Genomic DNA, 20,366 nt, shown 5'->3' with positions numbered 1-20,366 from the left:
ATCGAAGGCCCTCCTCCAAGTTCCGACTCACAGAGAGGCTCGGAGGGTGGTGACAAGAACTAGGGCCTTCTCAGTGGTGGCCCCCGAACTCTGGAATAGTCTTCCCGATGAGGTGCGCTTGGCGCCGACATTGCTTTCTTTTCGGCGCCAAGTTAAAACCTTCCTCTTTTCTATGGCATTTTAATCTAACTTTACATTTGTTTTTAAGTCTGTTGTAACTGATTTTAGATTTCTTATTCTTTATATGTTTTTGTTGTATCATATTATGGAATTTTATTGTATATATTTGTATTCTTTGTTGTACACCGCCCAGAGAGCTATGCTAGTGGGGCGGTATAAAAATCTAATAAATAAAATAAAAAAATTGTGATCAACAACAATTCCAAGATCCTTCTCACATGTTGTATGGCTGAGCCAAGTATCCCCCATCTTATAACTGTGCATTTAGTTTCTTTTTCCTAAGTGTAGAACTTTGCATTTATCCCTGTTGAATTTCATTCTGTTGTTTTCAGCCCAGTGCTCCAGCCTATCAAGGTCCCTTTGAATACAGTATTAGCTATGCCCCCCAATTTTGTATCATCTGCATGCTCTGTACCTCCTCATCAAAGTCATTAATAAAAATGTTGAAGAGCACTGGGCCCAGGACCGAGCCCTGTGGTACCCCACTTGTTACTTCCACCCAGTTTGAGAAGGAACCATTGATAAGCATTCTTTGAGTATGATTCTGGAGCCAACTGTAGATCCACCTGATAGTTGTTCCATCCAGCCCACACTTAGCTATTATTATTATTATTTATTAGATTTGTTAGACGCCCATCTGGCAGAGATTAATCTGCCACTCTGGGCGACGTACAACAAACTACAATACAATCCATGTAAAAACAATTCAAAAAGCAAACAATATAAAATTTAAAACTGAATAAACCCTCACGGAACTACCCTCTGCCACCCTAACCCCCTTCCCAAGCCTGGTAAAAGAGCCACGTTTTCAAGGCCCGACGAAAGCATAACAAGGAAGGGGCCTGACGGAGGTCAGTTGGCAAAGAATTCCAAAGTGAGGCAGCCACTACTGAAAAAAAGTGTCCTCCCCAATCTCACTGCTTTTGTTGGGGGAATAAGAAGCAAACCATTCAAGGATGATCTCGTAAACCGGCACCCCTGGTGCGACTGGAGGCGACTCTTTAGGTAAAGTGGGCCAGCCTCGTGGAGTGCCTTGAAAGTTAAAGCCAGGATCTTAAATTTGGCCCTAGCAACCACCGGTAGCCAGTGAAGTTCCTTAAGTACTGGGGTAATATGATCACAACAGCGGCAGCCCTTACTCAGGCGAGCTGCCGCATTCTGCACTAGTTGCAGCTTACGGACCGCTCTCCAGGGAAGACCCACATATAACGCATTACAATAGTCCAGCCGGGACAGAACCAGAGCATGTACCACATTAGGGAGCAGGTGGCTCGGGAGGTAAGGGCGCATCCTACGAATGAAGTGAAGTTGGTAAAGCACCGCCCGACTAACAGCTGCTACCTGTGCCTCCGTGGATAGCTGGGAGTCAAGAATGACCCCCAAACTCCGGACGTGGTCTCTTAGGGGCAGTTGTATCCTGTAATCCATAATCCCCAGCTGCTCTTTATCACCCACCAACAGAACCTCAGTTTTATTGGGATTCAGTCTAATTTGACAGCCTTTCTATCGCCACCGGTGGGGGGGACTTAAATGAGAGGAAAATCTGGGTATCGTCTGCGTATTGATGGAATTGCAGTCCAAATCTCCTGATGATATCTCCCAGTGGCCTTACATAGACATTAAATAACGTCAGGGAGAGGATAGAGCCCTGTGGTACCCCACATGTAAGAGACCAAGGCTCCGAAACCTCCTCTCTCAGTATCACACTCTGGTATCTCCCAGAGAGGAAGGAGCGGAACCACAGTAAAACGGTGCCTCCAATCCCCAGAGTCTCAAGGCGATCTAACAAGATATCGTGGTTGACAGTGTCGAAGGCCGCTGAAAGGTCCAGGAGAACAAGGAGGGTATGCTCCCCTCTATCTAGTGCCCTTCTTATGTCATCAACCAGGGCTACCAGGGCTGTTTCTGTCCCATGTCTGGGTCGGAATCCCGATTGAAATGGGTCAAGGTAGTTCACTTCATCTAACTACAACTGTAATTGGATTACCCGTTCGACCAATTTACCCAGGAATGGCAGACTTGAAACTGGGCGGAAGTTGTTTAAATCCAAGGGGTCTGAGGAGGCCTTTTTCAAAATTGGGGTTATTACTGCCTCTTTAAAGGCAGATGGCAGATAGCCTTCATCAAAATTCACCATTGCCTTAATCCACTTGCCAAGTTTGTCTTTACAGACTCATAATAAGCCACGCTGGGCAAGGGTCAAGTATACAAGAAGTTGGTTTAAGCGAGGATAGGGCCCTGGTGATTTCCTCAGAGGAAAGAAGCTGGAAACTATCCCAAGACCCTGAGGGTTCGATGGTCATTTCTGGTTCCATTACTGAGGCTGTGGCAGGGGGAATAGAACTCTTGATGTAATTGATTTTGTCCGCAAAATGTTTTGCGAAGTCATTACATGAGGCCAAGGCATGTTCTGTCGGGTCTGGCACAGCTGGCCTCACCAAGCTCTGGACCACCTGAAATAGTCTCCTTGGGCAGCTTTCCGCAGCAGCTATGGAGGCCGCAAAAAACTCCCTTTTTGCTCTCTTCATCGCCGTCCAGTAGGCGGCTGCTGCTACTCTACTCTGAGTTCTATCCGCCTCTGCACGTGTCTTTCGCCAATGGCGTTCAAGCCATCTTACCTCCCACTGTAAGCCACGCAACCGTAGGGTGTACCAAGGTGCTGTCCTGCATCTATCTAAAGGGAGGGGGTGTTTCGGGGCCAACCGGTCCACCGCCTCGGTCACCCCTGCATTCCAGCTGGACAGCTTGCTAAACAGAATATCATGGGGCACTTTGTCAAAAGCTTTGCTGAAGTCGAGATATATTATGTCCACAGCATTCCCACAGTCTACAAGGGAGGTTACCCGGTCAAAAAGTGAGATAAGATTAGTATGGCAGGATTTGTTCTTCATAAATCCGTGTTGGCTCCTAGTAATCACTGCATTGTTTTCAAGGTGCTTACAGACTGACTGCTTTATAATCTGCTCCAGAGTTTTTCCAGGGATTGATGTTAGGCTGACTGGTCTGTAGTTCCCCGGTTCCTCCTTCTTGCCCTTTTTGAAGATAGGGACAACATTAGCTCTCCTCCAGTCATCCGGCACTTCACCAGTCCTCCATGATTTCACAAAGATAATACAGAGCGGTTCTGAGAGTTCTTCAGCCAGTTCCTTCAATACTCTAGGATGCAGTTTATCAGGCCCTGCTGATTCGAACTCATTCAAAGTGATTAGGTATTCCTTGAACGTTTGTCTGTCAAGCTCAAGCTCCAATCCTGCCCCTTCTACCTTCATGTTTCTCAGGAGGGTCCTAGACCCTTTTTTGGGAGAAGACTGAGCCAAAGTAGGAATTGAGCACTTCTGACTTTTCTTTATCTGTTATCATTTTGCCTTCCTCATTGAGTAACTGTGCTACCATTTCTTTTCCTTGTATTTTACTATGGACATACCTGAAGAAAGCTTTTTTGTTGCTTTTAGCATCCCTCGCTAGCCTCAGCTCATTCTCAGCTTTAGCCTTCCTGACACCATCCCGGCAATTCCGTGATACCTGCCTGTACTCTTCCTTTGTGGCCTGGCCTTCTTTCCACTTTCTGTATGTGTCTTTTTTTGTTTTCAGGTAAACTCTAAGCTTTTTGTGAAGCCACATTGGCTTCTTCTGCTGTTTTCCCCCCTTTCTTCCTTGTTGGAATTGCTTGCCATTGCGCTTTTAGAATTTCCTTTTTTAGAAACTCCCACCCATCTTGGACTCCTTTTCTCATTAGGGTCACTTGCCATGGAACCATACTTACAATTGTTCTGAGTTTATTGAAATCAGCTTTCCTGAAGTCCAGGGTGCACATATGGCTACTCTCAGCTTTTGCTTCTGTTAAAATCAAGAATTCAAGTATGGTGTGGTCACTTTCCCCCAGAGTTCTCGTAACTGCTACTTCATCCACCAAATCATCTCTATTGGTTAGAATCAAGTCCAAGATAGCTGATCCTCTGGTTGCTTCCTCCACTTTCTGTAGGAGAAAGTTATCTCCAACACAAGTCAGAAATTTCTTGGAGGGGCCGTGTTTGGCAGAATTTGTCTCCCAACAGATATCGGGATAACTGATGTCCCCCATTACTACTATATCATGCCTCCTTGAAACACTGGCAATTTGGTTTTCAAAAGTTACATTCTCGTCTTCTCCTTGATTGGGTGGTCGGTAGTAGACTCCGAGCACCACATTCCTTTTCTTACTTGCCCCATTAATTTTAATCCAGATACTCTCGGTGGAGTAACCAAGCTCATCTTCCTGAATTTCTGTGCAGGGATATATATTTTTAACATATAGCGCAACTCCACCTCCCTTTTTATTCCTTCTGTTTTTTTTGAACACGTTATATCCTTCAATTGCTGTATTCCTGTCATGGGAGTCATCCCACCAAGTTTCAGTTATACCTATCAAGTCGTAATTGCCCTCCTGTATTAAGAGTTCAAGTTTGTTCTGCTTGTTTCCCATGCTCTGCGCATTAGTATACAAACATCGAAGACCGTGTGATTTATGGCTTGGCTTCCTTGCTACTTTTTTCTGAGGACTGTTACTAGGCTCTATTAGAACTGATCTCTCTGTTCCCTTTACTGTGCACAAGCCTTCATCAGTTGCTACCACCAAGTTTACGTCCCACTCCCCCTTAGGATTCAGTTTAAAGCCCTCCTGAAGAACTTCTCCATGCTGTGGCCAAACACATTCTTCCCAGTCCTTGTGAGATGCAACCCATCACTTGCCAGCAGTGTTCAAAAACTATGAAACAGGAATAGCTGAGACACTATTAACAAAAACCTTGATCCAATGATTTCTCTACCGTTTTGCAGTCACCAATGAACATGCATAGAATTCCACAGTTTGCAAGGGCTTCCATATTGACTTCAACTGGGGGGATAACTTTGCAGAGGCAACAAGATTTGTGCACCATGTGTGAGATGTATACAAGACTGCAGCCTCAGTCTGGAACTAACCCTAAATAGTTCAATACCATTTTGTGGCAGACAACACAGAACACAGTTGAAAAGTATAACTTTCCTGATGTTGTGCCTTAAAATAAACTGAAACAAAATAAATGCATTCAAAGTTTACATAAAATCATAGGGCAAGATCTTCCCATGTGCAGAGCTTGTCTGGGTACAAGCCTCTCACAACAGATGATTGTAGAACTTTGCATTCATGTCTGTCTGGCAGAGAAGAGGGAAAGGAGAGAAAAGATCTCAGTTGAGTTGCACACACTGGAGGTTGGAGTATACTACATGTATATACATGAAACAAAAGCCAAAGATTATGATAGCTATTTGAAACTTGGCAATTGTTTTTAAAAACACCACAAATGGGATTTTATATCAGCAATAGCATGCAGTTGTTCAAATCATTATAAATCTACACTAGCACATGAAATCATTAGAAGTGTACACTAGATGTAAGCCCCATCCTTTATTGTTGGTGACTAACAATTTTGAGTATTAGGCATTAGAAACTGCCTCTCTAGAGATTCAGGCAAGTGTGGGTTAATAACAGAGGTTAAAATGGGTACATCTGGAGTAACATGCGATTCAATTAAAAATCTCTTAGTTCTGAGAGAAAACATTTTCATATTTAAACTTTAACTATGAGAAAAAAAGAGCTCAGTCACTTATAGGGATGGGATGGTCTGTCCATTTCAATTCTCTCAGTTTCTCATTTTTGCAATATTACATTCAGTTTGCCACACTTCTGCAGCAATTTGTGATGTGTAAAAAAAATCCTCAGGAAAATTCTCCAGCATTTCAGTGCGAATTTCTCCTAATAAACCCATTTTTGGTAAGCAGTTTTAACTAGTGTACACATTTTTGCAAGCAATGTCTTCTCATATAATGCATTTTTGTATGTTATTTTCACTCATATATTCATTTTCATGCATGCTTTTCCCTAACATATGCATTTTTGTAAATGTTATTGGGCTAGCAAACTGCACTGCAAAATTTGAATAAGTGCAAATTTTGAAGGATGGCTATGTTTTGGTTCTCATGTTGTTTCAGAAAGTGAAATTTGATAGATTCGGCTTCAAATGGAAACTGAATTTAATTTCTCGAGTCACCTCACATCCTTTCAATGGGCTGCAATTCTCTCAGTGTTGGCACATGAACAATGAATGCCTTCCCTTGAGAGACCCATCAAAACTGACATTGTCTGTTTTTTAAGGCAGTTGAAACCTGTCTTCAAGCAGGCAATTCTGTGAGTTGAGATTTTTAAGTTTTAAGGGATGTTCTTTATACCTCTTGTTTTATATATAGTTTGCACATTTTTGATGTAATTATATAATTACATTTAGTATTTCCAAATATGTTTACTCCCCATTACTATTTTGATTCCCAACCACCCCTTGGTAAAATAAAGGCTTGATTCAGCCGCAGTATATTCATCAGCTAGCCTGATACTGGGGTGTAGACTTTGCCATTTCGGGGCAGGGGGAACCTAAGAAAAGATGGGTGTGGGCCAGTAGTTGTAGTGGTATCTCAGTGGTCTCCCGCTGTGTCCTGTCTTTGAAATTCGCTTTTAGGATGGTTGCTTTAAGATCTGCAAATGTACATATGACAAAATAGACAGTCTCCATGCAAGAGACTAAATGGACACAAATTTGACATTAAGAAAGGTAACACAGAAAAGCCTAACCATTCAATTTCAGGAGTCTTGCTTCTCCCTCATGCACAAGGGTTTCTTAACAATATGAAATTGACTAAATTACAGCAGGATGGGTGCCTTTATTTGTAAATGAATGATTGTAGTCTCTGAGCCAGTGCAAAGTGCAAAACAGCTGCTGTGCACGAAGTCAATTTCTGAGCAATGTACAGAGTTCAAAGTAATGGCAATCTTCTTCTCACTTCAGACTCTTAACCAAGTATCCTGTAAGTGAGTGCAAGCACATTTGGAGGCAATTCCTAACAACTGTGAAGTGCCTCATGACCACCCCCATAGTCATACCCCCAAGGAAAATCCAGTCACTCCACCAGGTTTTTATTTATCTTGCTTTTCTAACACACCGCTTAAAAACTTTAAAAACACAGACATTCAAAACAAACGACTAGTAAAATCTCATAATTAAGTTCATGGGGCATTACTGCAATCCTGTGCAAAGTTACCTGGAAGTAAGCGCCATCAAACTCAGTATAGGTTTAACTTGTAAAACACATTTGGCTTTAACATTCATTTGCTGCTGAGCAACAGATGCCACAATATGCTTTGTCTATTACCAAATCATAAGAGAACCACTCATAGGTTCTTTTCGAAGTATCTTGGTACTGTCATCCTGGCTTTCCCTTTACATTAGGAGCTCTCATCTTTGAAGACTCTCCCTCCTCCTTAGCTAAGTTTCCTGCCAAGGAAGAAATAGTGAAGAGTCCTCCTGGTCCTGCATTCAGGTCTCCACTGCATCCACTGCAGGATGTTGTATGTGTACTTTAACAAGTGGAAGCATCAACCTCAGAATGGGTTTTCTGCTTTTAATAACGAATCTATCCATGGAGAATGGAGGACTGAAGACAATTCAAAGGAAAATATCAGGACTCTACTCTAGACTCCAGCATATTCATTGATCAATAAATCTGCCAGTTTCAGACTAGGGTTAAGGCTCTCTCTATTTGTTTTTTAAAAGGCATAGATTTTCTTAGGCCAATGCCTACTTTCTCAGATGCATGAGTGAAGTATCATGCAGGGGGAGACAGTGTTGTGCACAGCCCAATGTGAGTGGTGAAAGACTTCCAGGGGTTCCTGTGCTTACCCAGGCTTTGGTTTCCTTGGAATGAAGGTCAGCAGAGACTGTGGTCTCTTTGTGGTATATGGTTTATTCATTCATATATGCAACCTGAGCATAAGATGGAGGGGCTCACACCATTAACACTCCAACAGATCTTGCTTCCCCATTAGGTTTCTAGAGGAGTCCCCCAAGCCACAGCTTGGATTCAGCAAAGGAGCAAGCCTCTCTCTGTCTTTCCAACTTTCAGCTCCAACTCAGACTAACACAGAGAGATCACATCCTGCCCTAGCTAAGTCAGGGGGGCAACACATCTTTTCTTGGCCAAATCCTTACACATGTTAATAGAGCACTTGACGGACCTGGCTGACCATCATTACCTTATGAAAGGAACTGGTTTGACTAGCTCAGCAGGTTTCTCTACTAACTCCAGCTACACATATTCAAAATCAGAGACTGAGAAGGGGACCCAAAGACATAATCCAGATCAACCTCACAACCCTGTAACAATAGTCAACTTCCTGGCCAGTCAATTGCAGATCTTCAAGCCATTAAACTCAGGAACAGAAGAGCTTAACTTCAAAACAATCTTAAGATGGCACATGACTCCACTTAAGACTAAAAAGAACAATGATTTTTTATTATTATTTATTTCTTTTTTATTGTAAAATCTATTATTTAAAACTCAATAAAAATAACATATATAAAAAAGGGCAGTAGGCTTTGGCCTACAAAAGCTTATGCCATAATAAAAACAGTTGTTAAAGTTCACAGATTCTGTTGTTTTTCATTGCAATTGTGAGACACCCAGCTGTGACAAAATGGTTATTGCCCCTGTAAAATATGCTGAAGATTTTATTTATATTTAATATTATGGAGGCCAGTCCTGGCACCAGCAGGTGGCCAGGTTGGGCACTCGCTGAGAGCCCTGTGGTTGAGAAGGGCCCCTGTTGCTGGGGCTTGGTGGGTGTAGGTCCTGGTCCACGCTGGCATCAGGTCACAGATCATGTGCCCCACACTCCAATGCTAGCACAGATCATGGAGCAGGAGCCACCCTCCCAGGCAACACCTCCCGCTGGCTGGCTGTGACACTTCCCGTGATGCCACTTCCTATGTTGGTGTGGTGTATATACACTGTGCATGCATGTCACCATTGAAAGGATTTTTGTGCAGTCCCCACCCTTTCCCCACAGAGTCAGGATACACGTTATAGTGCTAAATGCAGTCTTTTTACTTCAGACGTTGCACAAACAGAAGATAAACAGCATTTGTTTGATATATACAGTCAACAGTCTATTTACAGGTTGCTTACAGCAGCACAGCCAGAGGTTCAGTGTGCTCTTGTAGTCCTTTCGCTTTCCCAACAGCAAAACCCGTCCGTGATTAGAACATCAGCATGCCAAGCAAGACAGCAGCAGTCCTTGAGCGTTGGAGATATGGAGAGCATCAGCAACTCAACTAGCTCTGGGTCTCTCTCTCTCTTTTATTACCCAAACAGACAGGATGATTTAGCCTGTCCCACCCTTAATTACTCACACCTGTCGGCTTGTCTTGGCGTCTGTTGCTATTAACCCTTCAATCACAGTTCCTTGTAAAACAACATATTCTTACATACATTAACAACCATCACCCAAGATGGTGGCATCCACACACACCATGCTAATGTGCTGACACAGGAGAGTCTATTTAAGGCCCCTGCAGCAGCAGTGCCACATCAGGGCTGCATCACCTCCAAGGGCCCACTGCAGTCTGGTGCCAGCCCTGATGGAAGCTCTTGACTTATCTGGTTCAGTTTTCTTTATAACTGTGCAGTCTGCTGGGCCCAACTAAGGCCCTGCAGTATGTTGCTTCAAGGAAAGTGGGTGGAACCTGGGTTAAGGACTAAGTCACCTTGTTAAGGACTAAGCCATAGACCCTTTAAGGCAAGGTATAAACATTCTTAATAAACCAGCAGAGAAACAAACAAATACTGGGAAACAGGAACAAAGTCCCAAAGAATCATGGAAATTGTAGTATGACACAACAGAGAGATGGGGCAGTCTGTTGCGTTTGTAATTGAGTCCATCATGTGAGCATGTCAATACTGCCTGGCACTGGCTGCCTAGAGGGGGTACCAAGTCCCTGGGGCAATCTGGGGAGGCTTGGGCCTGTTTACACTTATGCCTGATACAATCTATGCAAATTATAGCTACCAACTGCAAGCCTGAAGAATGGCCATTTTCCTTTATAGAAGAGAAAGAGTATACTTTGCACATGAAGTACTTTGCGTTATGCCTCCCGTATGAAAATACAATCTATTACTTTCATGCCACACTAGCAGTGTCACACGCTCAGACATAATGATCTGGCAGCTCCAGCTGTTAGCAATACTAGCACAAACTGCATTTTGAAAAGACCACAGTGATAATAGATCTCTGTGTTTACATCTAGGTATGTCACAGTCTAGGAGGAAGGGGTGGGGGGCACAATTTTAAGAGCAAAAAAGGTGCATAGGTGAGGAATACAGAATTACCTCCCTTCTCCAAAAGCATTTTTATCTAAAGGAGCTTCCACATTATCACTATTTTCAGGCAGGATAAGTTAAAACGGATCTGGAGCTCTTGCAGAACAAGCCTGCTTCCCCCAAATCAGACTTTGTGTGATATGGAAAATGATGGGAAAATGCACTGGAGAGTGTGGGATAATATTTGGTTCACATGTCATCTAACCTCCTCAAACAAATCAGAATGAATGTTCAATAATTAGGTGACTGGAAACAACTCCAGTCAAATTCCTTTTACAGAAAATCTCAGCATACAAAAAGTGTCTGGAAGAGCAGATTGTAGGGAGAGTTTAGCATCCCCTGCCCACAGATCCCTTAAGAGTGGACCCCACTCACCCCTTACTACAATTTCTTGAATCTACTTGACTGGAGCAGATATGGGTTATTGTCACATCCAGTATGGCCCAAAGGATAATAATTATCTCTGTAGAAATAGTTTCAATACACTTCTAAAAGTGTAAGATTAAAAGGTGGCAATGTGTGATTATCCCAGCTATGAAATACATTTTCATTGTGAGGTCTTCATCTAATCAACATTAAGTTGACAACTGATATTCCCCATCGCAATAAGACTTGTGTTCTCATAATGTCCCCCCATTCCAATGAGAGGTCAACCATGAAAGTACAGCCATGATTTCACTAAAACACTCTGTACTTGGCTAAAAGCCAAGTTTCAAGTTAGATGGTATAATGAGCACTGTAACTGTGAGATTAAGATTTTTTTTGCATATAAAACTTCAATAGAAATGTTTAAATCCCAGCAACCCACCATCTCACACACTCTTGATGCTAAATTCACACTCATTCCAAACAATGGGCTCCAGTTCAATTCTTGAGCCTACTGTACCAAGAAGATAATTGTTGCAATAGAGCCAACATGGTACCCTCTGGATATTGTTAAACTACTTCTCCCCAGCAGCCCTAGCCAGTGTGGCCAGTAGGCAAGCATGATGAGACTTGTAGTCCAATAACATCTGGTGGGCGTCATATTGGCTATCCCTGCAACAGGGACTTAAAAATTCTACCCACAAAATTAAAGGAAAACCCCCTTTTTCCTTCTTCCATATTTACATTTTTTGCTCTACCAGTGGTCAGATGTAATCTGACTTCAAACAAATGGACTAGGATGCTAAAAACACCAACCCTAGTTTAGTTTTTTAAATATGACGGCACAGATAAGACAGAAGGGACACGCTGCCTATCACAATTCACAAATAAAAAATAAATCAATTGGTGAGAAATTTCTTGGGCATTAAAGCTGGGATTTGCCCAGAGTGCAAAAACTGGTAATTACAACACCCACTAGCCTTCCTTTAGAAGGACTTTACCATCTTGCCATTAAAAAGCAACTACTTCTGTAAAATGCTTCAAGAGTGTGTTAGTGAAAGGTGTTATGTTGATACAAGCCAATAGGGGGACATACAACTATTTTATTTTTTGCTGAACTTTTCCACACTTTATGGTTTTAAATACAATGCAGTCTAATTTACTTTTACACAGACAAGTATAGTCTAGCATAATCCTCCAAAAAAGCAACCTAAATTCCAAAATGTGTTTAAATTGAAACTGATTTTGCTCAGAATACTCTAATCAAACTTTGCCAGCAAAGGCAAAACAAGTATGTCCATCATCAATTGTGTCTTGAACTACAACAAAAAAATTAATCCCGTCAAATATTGCAAAGCCTTTTAACAAAAAAAAGAAGAAAGTCTTTCCAATTTAAGAACTAGTTACAATTCACTAAAGACAGTTTAAAACATAAGAATTATCTGAAATATAATTAGCAGCTATAAATTAAACCTGGATGGATTAAACTCATTCTTGGAATGCTATTATGGAGAGTGTGTTCTGCAGAAATAATGATTCTTCTGTTTGCACTGCAACTAAACAGCTTCAATTTACTTTTGACCACTCTGAATGAAAAGAAAGGGCCAGCATTTCAAATTGTGGCCTTTTAAACATAATTAGCCTGAATTATGCCTGTTTCACAGTGCAGTATTGGCAATTTGGTTACTGGCTGAAAGGATAAGGCTATACCAAGCTTATTTAACTGCTTAATTTATATGGTAATTACCACACTACACCCAGAATGGAGTGCATCTGCCAAAACTGAAAGCCCCACAATAATAAAACTATCACATGTGCTGTTGAAGTGCTGACTAAGAAACTTCTTTTATCTCCTCCTATAGCTATAAAATAAGTGTCCGTGTTGTTACTAGCAGGATATTTTAACAACCTTGCATAGACTGCAATTATATAACACATGCATAAAACAACAGAGGTTCACATCACTTAATAAATCTTTGAGCTCCCCTTAGTTCCAACTCTCTCGCTGGCTGGATTTTATGGTCTGGTAGCTCCATCTGACCTTCAGAATACTGGAGTACCCACACCACAAAAGGAGTAGAAAAAAAATCACTAGAAACGATTTGGTATTTGCATTCAATTTAGTTGATTAATAGGGCATGGTGAATATTTATGGGCTAATGAAAAGAACTTGCTCAGTGACTTTATCCTCTGTGCACCTGTGGCAAGTCACTAATCAAAATACATTAATTTATGAATTTTTAGAGTAGCTTTTAAAGCACCTCCAATCGAATTATTCTTGCAGGAGCCCTGAGATCAGTACACCCTGGCCTTTGACAATTGTGATATATGTTTTCAGGACCCACCCAACTCCTGTGATTGTAATTTGTTTTAACTGTTTTTAATACTGAATTTTAAATCGTTGTAACCCACCATATGAACTGCTGGTGAAGGGCAGAGCAGATAATAATAATAACAACAACAAAAACAACAACAACACATGCAAACCATGTACCCTATCACTGTTATAAATACTTAAGTAGTCACCATTAGCAACCTGATGGACATCATTATGATATATGTGCCAGAAAGGACAGCCTGAGGAGACTTGGCACAGGAAGCACAAAAATCCCCTAATGAGAGACGAGTTGATTTGAGGGCTTGGGTTTACAAGGTATACTGAAGTTTGAATAAGAAATTGTGAATTTTGTAGCATTAAGGAAAAGCTCTATTTAAGCCTAATAAGAGCTTGTTACTTGTTTTAAAAGAGACTAGAAATTAAAACCTGGAACGCCCAAGGTGGCATGTATAAATGAATATAATTTCCCAAGCTTAGCATAAGCCAGGATGAGGGTACAGTGAAGCTGTTCAGCCCACAAAAGTATTTGGGGAGTCTGTTATCATCAACTTCAGGATCAGAGCCCAATTAATAAAGTGTCCAATAGTGCTAGAAATCCAACCAATTTAATTGGCCTTCCATGTCTCAAGAACCTATTTTTAGGCAGTGCAACCTAAATGTTTTGTCCAGATCCTTACAGGGTATGTAATCCTCTACCACATAATGAAAATCTGATTTCCATTCTCTCTCTCCCCCACCGAGCAGGTGGGGGGCAGGGGAGAGAAGAATCACAGGGGGCCTCATATGGAGCATATGCCTCATACATGACTTTAGGTGCACAGTGGAAAACAGCCTCCCCATAGTGGATATGGTCAGTGACTACACCCTTGCCATGCTGGCCACAGCCCCTGAAGCAGCAGAAGTGGAAAGAGATAAAAGCTATTTTCCCTCCTGTAGAGGAATCAGTTGGAAGATGGCAAGGAGTTAGTTGAACTGTCACAGTGCCACACATGGTGGCTTAAAATGCATAGAAATATATGATAAGCATAGTATTGTATAGGATCCATTGTAAAGGTAGACCTCTGCACGTAACAGAATTGGCTTTTTGAACTCAGCTTAATTGGTGCCTGGAAACAGTATCATCAATTCATGAATTCCGGCACTGAGTAACGGGTTGGACTTGATGGCCTTATAGGACCGTTGCAACTCTACTATTCTATGATTCTAAGACTGTTGCAGCCTGTAAAGTCTTTGAACAAGGCCAAAGATAAAAATAAAAAGAATATCCTTAAATGATTTAGTCTGAAACCCAATTTCACTCAGGGGGTAGAGGGCTTTATATGAACAACTGTACCTTATTGAACATCTATTGCACACCCTCACCAATGATACTGAAAGAAAAGGTCAGTGGCCCAGGGAAGGGTTAATGGGTTCTTGTTAAAAATGTAATGGATGTAAACTCTGAAATGTGAGGTATGCAACACACACATCTGGAAAATCATAAAAGTTTTTTTTAAAAACACAACAAATCATGGCTTGTTCTTATGTGCATGAGCTTGCAAAAGCCTTAGACTCGCATGCTTTCCTCTCCTCTTTACACATGAGAAGAAAAGATTCAAAACTTCAATTCCTGGTTAGGAACAAACCATAATTTGTTGCACCTGAACTTGACAACTGGTGGTTTGTTCATACAAGCTTGTTAAGTCAGGATATCTCCTGGTTTGATATTCTGGGTTGTAAATAAACAAACTATTTGCCAAGTTCAGACAAAACAACAAACCACAGTACTTTGCTAATCAAGACAGGAGTCGTTAAATGTCCTGCCTTCATGTGCAAAGGTGAGAGGTTAGCATGCAAATGTAAAACTTGCACTGGTCCATGCACATAACAAACCATATTTTTGTTGTGTATGGATCAGGCCACTGTATAGAATGTGACTATAAATAGCTTCAATGGATCTGAATAAAATAATTGCCCAGGAGATAACTTCCCCCCCTCATGCATGTTGTTTGTGGCACAAAGTTGTGTGTGGAATGTTTGGTTTTCATAATTACTTCCAGAAGGAATGTGCCACCAATTTTATTCTCGCATGGTTCTGGGTTCCACATGAAAAGAAAACACAGGGCAGACTTGCACAAGCAATTCTTGTTTATCACCACTTTCTTACTAAAAACATAGGAAATGATTCACACATCCTCCCAGCTCTGGCATCTTCATATGCATCATAAAAACTCCTGTGGAGGTTCTGTACTATAATGTCTTCATTGTGTCACATAAATAATTGAATACATTTGTCTTTAAAATTAAAAGAAACAGAAGTGATAGAGATAGCTCTCAGAACTAAGAAATAAAGTTAGGGATTAAATGTACAGAGTAGGTAGTGATACCATGGCCATGCCATAGAACTGTCACTGCCAAGAATCAACCAAGGAGGGAAAGGCCTGAGCATACTTCTGTTGGGGAACAATGACCACAATTCAGGCATTATGCTATAGCCAGCATTAGCCAATAACACATGAGGCAAAAGAGATGCATTAGTATATTAGGCTAGCTGAAAAGGGGCAGAATTAAAACTGAAGAAATATAAATTCAGTGTTGTTATTCCTAATGACATAATAAAGAGGTTCACTAGCTGATAGATAGCCTTCTAATTATCATGCAACATCAAAGATACAATTACACTATTAACTCTCCAAATGAAAGCACCATATAAAACCACAATGATGTCTGGAATGTTCAGTGCATATCAACTGAGTGGTAGGAAACTGCCTTGGCTGTGAGGTGTGGCATGCTTGGCAAGGAAGCATCAGCTTCACAAGAGTGCTATAATTTCAGTGGGTCCAGCTACGCCTTCTCTCCCAGCTTCAACCTCAAACTGAGTTGATAGCAATGGCAGCACAGTTGTCAGGCTGTGCTCAGGGCAGTTGCAACTGGCTAGTGCTGATGGTGACAGCAGAGCTTTGGAACCTGGCCCAGGTCTGAAGCTGCTATAGTGGGTAGACAGCAGGAGAGGCACCTGCTCAAGCCTGGCCTGGGTCAACTGTAGCCAACGGGCAACAATGTCATCACTTTCAGGCTTCACACTGCTGTGGAGAGCCAGGATGTGCTGGAATTCAGCCCAATTCAGATTCGGTACTGAATTTTCAATTAATTCAATTATTCTCAATTGCTGAGGATCAAACTTTAATGTAGCAAATTTCCACAGGTATTTTTTAAAATGGACTTTTTTAAAAAAATCCATCACTAAAACATCAATTGCAAGAATGATAATTTATTGATACTGCCTTTTAAGATATTGATTTTCCTTCAAAATATCAATATTAATCTTGATACTTTTTCCGAATGAAAAAAAACACTTATCAGTAAAAGCAGCGGCTAACAGATACAGAATGAACTCGAATCGATACTAGCCTGTTAAGTCGACTAAATGCTTTTGAACCGGCACCAGCCAACGGATTCCATCCCCAGTGTAGAGCTGCTGCAGAAGTGGCTACTTGGTGCCAAAAGTTGGCCACAACAGAGGTGTTGGTAGGTTATAGCAGATTAGGGATAAAAAGGGTTTGAGAGTGTTTGTTGCTTAGATTATGTGTTTACCATATCACATCTACTGCTAAGTGTAGTTGTATGTAAGCTGCGTATGTACAGGTGTTCTAATCCACTATGAAGTGGATTACATGTCCTGTACTTGTGTACTGTTATGCTGTGTGTTATGTGTCCTATCTGTGTGAGACGTCATGGCAGTCTTGTATGTGTACCCACATATGCGTATAGCTTAGCCTGTGTAGTCTGTGACTAGGTTTTCTTTGAATTATCTGTATGGCATTTACTTGAGTATTTCTTGCCTTCTGATTCTGCAGAGTAGTAGTCTATGTTGTTGTGCTTAGAGAATGTGCTCCCATTAATATGATGGCCGGCTTGGGGCATGGTTTGGGCTTAAGAAGTCTCTGGATGCTCTGATAGCCTTGGGTAAGTCATCTCATTGGCCTGGTGTTCCTCCATTTTCAGATACAGATTAGATATATTTAAATATACATTTTCAGGCATAGGAATATTTTTCTTTATCTTTCAAGCCAGATTACAAACCCTTAGCTAATCCTATTTGATACAAAGGGTATGCATTCACAGATAATCAGACAGATGTATGGAATTGTATGACCATATTTTTACAATTAAACACTCACCAACCATTAATTTGATTTTTGACTGAATCACCTATTAATTCAGTTAAATTACAAAATGCTCCAACTGAGAACAGAAGCATTACTTTATTGAGAAACATTTTAAGAAGCCTGTCACTTGCATCAGCAAAACTGGCATCACCCTTCAATTTCTTTTCAGCTTTTTTTGTCCATAAATAAAAAATACCCAACATTAATTAACTTGTTTAAAGATATTTATATTCCACTTTTCAGAAAGACTGCACAAACTAGTTTACATAAATTATTGAAACAATAAACATAAATAAAAATTATGCAATACAACAGAAAAGACAAACTACCAATAGTGGACAGTGTGGTAGGACACTGCCACATACCTGACCTCTGGTCACTTGTGCTGCTGCTTACCAAGATGTATAGGAGGAGACCTGCTCTGTCTTAAATCAGGTTCTTTCTTTTCTCTGAAGTGGTAGTTGTTGTTCAAGGGATCTCCAGCCCTAGGCACTTCTATTTTTAATTAAAATACTGGCAGACCGGCTCCCACCCCCCACGAACAGGGCTCTTCCCAATAAAATAAGGCTTCCCTTCCTCTCCATTATGTTTATGCACCTAACCTACAACCGCTACAGGGTACAGCTACCGAACAGCACTCTAGGGAAAGCTGTCGCTGTTGCTGCAAAAAAACCCTGCCTCTACAAGATGCACTCACAAGCATGTTGCACTTTGCTCCCAGAAAATCTACAATAATACTTCATTGTATCATATTAAACAAACATTTCCAATAATTACTCCAGTATATTGGACAGTTCTGGTTTATACAACACCTTTTAACATTGTACAAGCTCAGATTGGCCTTAGGAGAGGCAGATGTCATCTAGAACACACATCCTTGTACCTTAAGGTGACTTGGGATGACAGCAGCAGAATTCCAAACCTAACACCAGCTTGATTTTGTTACCCAACCCTTCAAGGACTGCAACAGTGGGTGTGCTGTACCAAACAGAGTCTGTGTGAGGAACTAGGAGAGCAACACAATAATTCAGGGAAGGAAGTAGAACCATGGACAGCTTTGAGCTGGGCCACATTCAGGCTGGATACAGACTTGCAAGAGCAATAAATGGGGATGTTGTTCCAGCAGAGGTCTGGAGTCAACTGAGAGTTTAAATAGCCCTGTTGTCAGTTGTTCCTCCTGGCCCTGCCCCCTCTAACAATGCTGTTCATGCTCAAATGGGCCACAACCTATTCTTCAATTGCTAGCTTTGGCAGAGCTAGGAAGTCTTTGATTCCATCAAGGGTAGTGAACAGGATGGCAGAGTGACATCCTCAAGCCTTGGGGGTAGAGGTAAGACTGGCTTATGGGATTCATTTCTGGCAGAGTAGTATCTTCTGAGCATAATTCCTGGATCCAGCCTTACTATCCCTCAGTGTTTGTAGGGGGTCATAGCCGTGTGCTGCTTTGGAAGCTGCTTCCAGGGCCCAAATATTTCCCTCAGAACTGCTCAGTTGGCAGGTCACCTCTAAAGGGGAAGACCCCACAAAGCACTGGCCCTTATAGAAGTGGCTGAGATAGCAGGTTTGAGTGGAGGGCTCTTGAGAAATATTATTACTTGTCACATTTGTTAGTCATTTTTAACAAAAAAAGTTTCAAAGCAAATTAACAAGATTACATATTCCACTGATACCCTCTTAGTGTGAGGGCTAGGCCCATTTTTAGCCTCTTGCCCACCTTGTACTGAGAGAGCAAGTCTCCCTTAGAAGTTCTGAGTCTGGCTAATTTTCTAGCCTGTTTTTCATTTTTGCTTGTTCCACATGGCCTTTAGACATGTCCTCTGTGTTTGTGTCATCACTGATATATTGGCTGTGGCAATAAAATTATTAAAGCACGAAGTGTGTCATTTTTTGGCTGCTGTTCAGAAATAGTGGACTAGTTTTAAACTGCTCAGTATGAAATATTGGACAGTTTTCTACTAACCTATCCTGTCAGTGTAAGAATTACCACTAGCGCAATGGCATTTCCCCCCTGTTTTCCTCTGCACATACCCCATGCTCCAGAGGGTTGGAGGAACCCCAGAACAGAATTAGAGGGCATGCAGGGGGAAGAGAGGGAGGAAGAGTTCCATCATGCAAGCAGAAATCCTTGTGCTGATGGAACTACTTAGTGCTACACTGAATGCTACCCATTGTGCTTAAATGGGTGTGAACTCCTTCCGAGGGCAATAATTTCAGGAAATGTATATATAAATCAGGTTAACGTAATTGATTTTACAGTGTAACCAGATTACTAATAATTTTTGTTGTGCTTAATTATGGATGCTGTGCTTATTGATAATAAGTATCAACATTTTGATATTGTATTTATTGAAGAGATAGTAAAGTATTATTTATAAAATATTGTTATGTTTATAGTATTGTAATATTGCAATATGCATGGGGTAATTTTGTTTTTGCTTTTTCTAGGAATTATTGTGGGTAAGAATGTATTCTATGCTTTGTTATATATTGCTTTTCTACTATTGCTGTTATTTTTGTTGTATACCACTTTGAACTCATTTTCTTCCTTACATAAAATTTGAATGAAGGACTGAAATTAAGACACAGTCTTTCAGGCTTAAGCAGGATCATAAGAGTCTTGCTAAAGTCCTCAGGTAGCTTACTCAAGCCTAGTGAATTAAGGCTGAAATCCCATAGAGTTACTGTGGAGTAAACCCCACTGAACACTGGGGGATTTACATCTGAATAAACATGACTAGGATTGTACTGCAAGTCAAAGACACTATGCTGAAACAAGTGGAGGATTGTTCAAAACACACCTTCAGATATTCAGACTCCCATTGATGATCCTACTCACCCTCTATTTAGGTCATGTATGGGCAGCTTTTGGCCACCTTCTGTGTGTCCCACAAGGTCCCTCCTCACAGATAGATTATTGGTGCTAGGAAAATTTGTGGAATTCACCAATCATTGTGCTTCTCAGCTGTTTCCAGTGCCAGTTAGCTGGGGAGCAGGGGTAGAGTAAAGGAATCAATGCATCCCCATCCCCACATGCTGAAATGGGAGGGGATCACTACCCCTATTTTGCCTTTGTTAAAATGTTGTTAGTATGAACTGCTAGGGCTATCATT

The 20,366-nt window shown here is 41.2% G+C and overlaps 1 protein-coding gene across 10 annotated transcripts in view; it reads right to left on the bottom strand.

Moving 5' to 3' along the window:
- The window catches only part of FSIP1 (fibrous sheath interacting protein 1), a 156,073-nt gene that overhangs the window by 64,787 nt on the left and 70,920 nt on the right, over positions 1-20,366 (bottom strand). For 3 of the 10 annotated variants that reach the window (XM_061611474.1, XM_061611476.1, XM_061611475.1), the window contains exon 14: positions 9,214-9,321. The exons of the other annotated variants lie outside the window; for them this stretch is intronic. In XM_061611474.1, the coding sequence (XP_061467458.1) occupies positions 9,232-9,321 (90 nt within the window). In that variant the 3' untranslated portion in view covers positions 9,214-9,231. The remainder of the gene's footprint in view (positions 1-9,213; positions 9,322-20,366) is intronic. 10 annotated transcript variants of the gene reach the window in all.

The sequence above is a fragment of the Rhineura floridana genome, chromosome 2, assembly GCF_030035675.1.
Source record: "Rhineura floridana isolate rRhiFlo1 chromosome 2, rRhiFlo1.hap2, whole genome shotgun sequence".
Taxonomy (NCBI): domain Eukaryota; kingdom Metazoa; phylum Chordata; class Lepidosauria; order Squamata; family Rhineuridae; genus Rhineura; species Rhineura floridana.
The sequence above is the reverse complement of the archived record's forward strand: the minus strand, read 5'-3'. Positions and strand labels throughout refer to the sequence as shown.